General features: G+C 63.5%; 1 protein-coding gene across 1 annotated transcript in view; it reads left to right on the top strand.

The window, feature by feature from the left end:
- Positions 1–125: 125 nt before the first annotated feature.
- ETH_00036700 (uncharacterized protein) overlaps positions 126–1,073 on the top strand; it is a gene marked incomplete at both ends in the record, with an annotated part of 1,185 nt that continues 237 nt past the window's right edge. Inside the window, one exon of the mRNA XM_013375149.1 lies at positions 126–1,073. Within this exon, the coding sequence (XP_013230603.1) occupies positions 126–1,073 (948 nt within the window).

Below are 1,073 nucleotides of genomic sequence, written 5' to 3'. Positions count from 1 at the left end.
ACGCTGCAAACCCCCTTTCGACAGTAGCTGCTGCTGCTGCTGCTGCCGCGAGCGAGCAGCAGCAGCATTAGTTGCAGTAGAAGCGGCTCCTAAGCTTCCAGCAGCAGCAGCAGCAGCAGCAGCAAATGACTCAACACGGTCGGCCGCCGAAGCGCAGCGGCGCTCCTTCTTCGGATCAGCCTTCGTTGCTGCAGACGAAGAAGCAGCAGCAGCAAGCAGCAGCAGCAGCAACAGCAGCAGCAGCAGCTGCTAGTGAGCAAGCCGAGACGGCGACTCACAGCTCGTGCCCCTCGCTTCCGTCTTCCGCCACAGCGGGCGACGACGCAGCAGCAGCAGCAGCAGTAGCAGCAACCCCGTTCCTTCCGGCGTGGGGCCCCAGCCAGCTGCTGCTGCTGCGCAAAGCAGCAGCAGCACTTTTTGCTGCTCAGCGGCTGACGCTGAAGGTGATTCCCGTGGCAGCTGCCTATACACCTGAGCTTTCCCCCAAGAGCAGGGGCAGCAGCAAGGCCCCCCAGCAGCAGCAGCAGCAGCAGCAGCAGCAGCAGGACCCCGCGCTTGCTGCGCTGCAGCAGCAGCAGCTGCGCAACCTGCGGGAACACCTGCCCCGCCGCATTGCTGAGAACTTGTCTTTTTGTTTATCTGATGTCAATACACCTCAGAGCAGCAGAAACAGCAGCTTGCCGCTGCAGCTGCTGCCGTCTGTACACCCCACGCGGCGGATTCCTGCTGCAGTGCTCGAGGCAGCAGCAGCAGCAGCAGCAGCAGCCGCGGAGAAGGTGCAGCAAGAGGCGGCAGAGCAGCAGCAGCAGCAGGACGGCTGCGAGTCCGACGGCAGCAGCGAAGCTGCCTCCGCTGCAGCGCCCTCCCCTGCTGCTACTGCTGCTGCCTCCGCAGCAGCTGCTGCTGCTGCTGCAGTCATTGCGGGACGCAGCAGCAGCAAAAAGGCCTGCAGCAGCTTGCAGCGCAGGAAGCTGCGCTCGCTCCAGGACGCCTTAAGAGAAGAGACCTTCTCAGGCTTCTGGCTACTGCTGCTGACGGACAAGTATCGCCTGCAGCAGCAGCAGCAGCAGCAG

This window comes from Eimeria tenella, genomic scaffold, assembly GCF_000499545.2.
Source record: "Eimeria tenella Houghton genomic scaffold, Eth_scaff2566, whole genome shotgun sequence".
Taxonomy (NCBI): Eukaryota; Apicomplexa; class Conoidasida; order Eucoccidiorida; family Eimeriidae; genus Eimeria; species Eimeria tenella.
The sequence above is the reverse complement of the archived record's forward strand: the minus strand, read 5'-3'. Positions and strand labels throughout refer to the sequence as shown.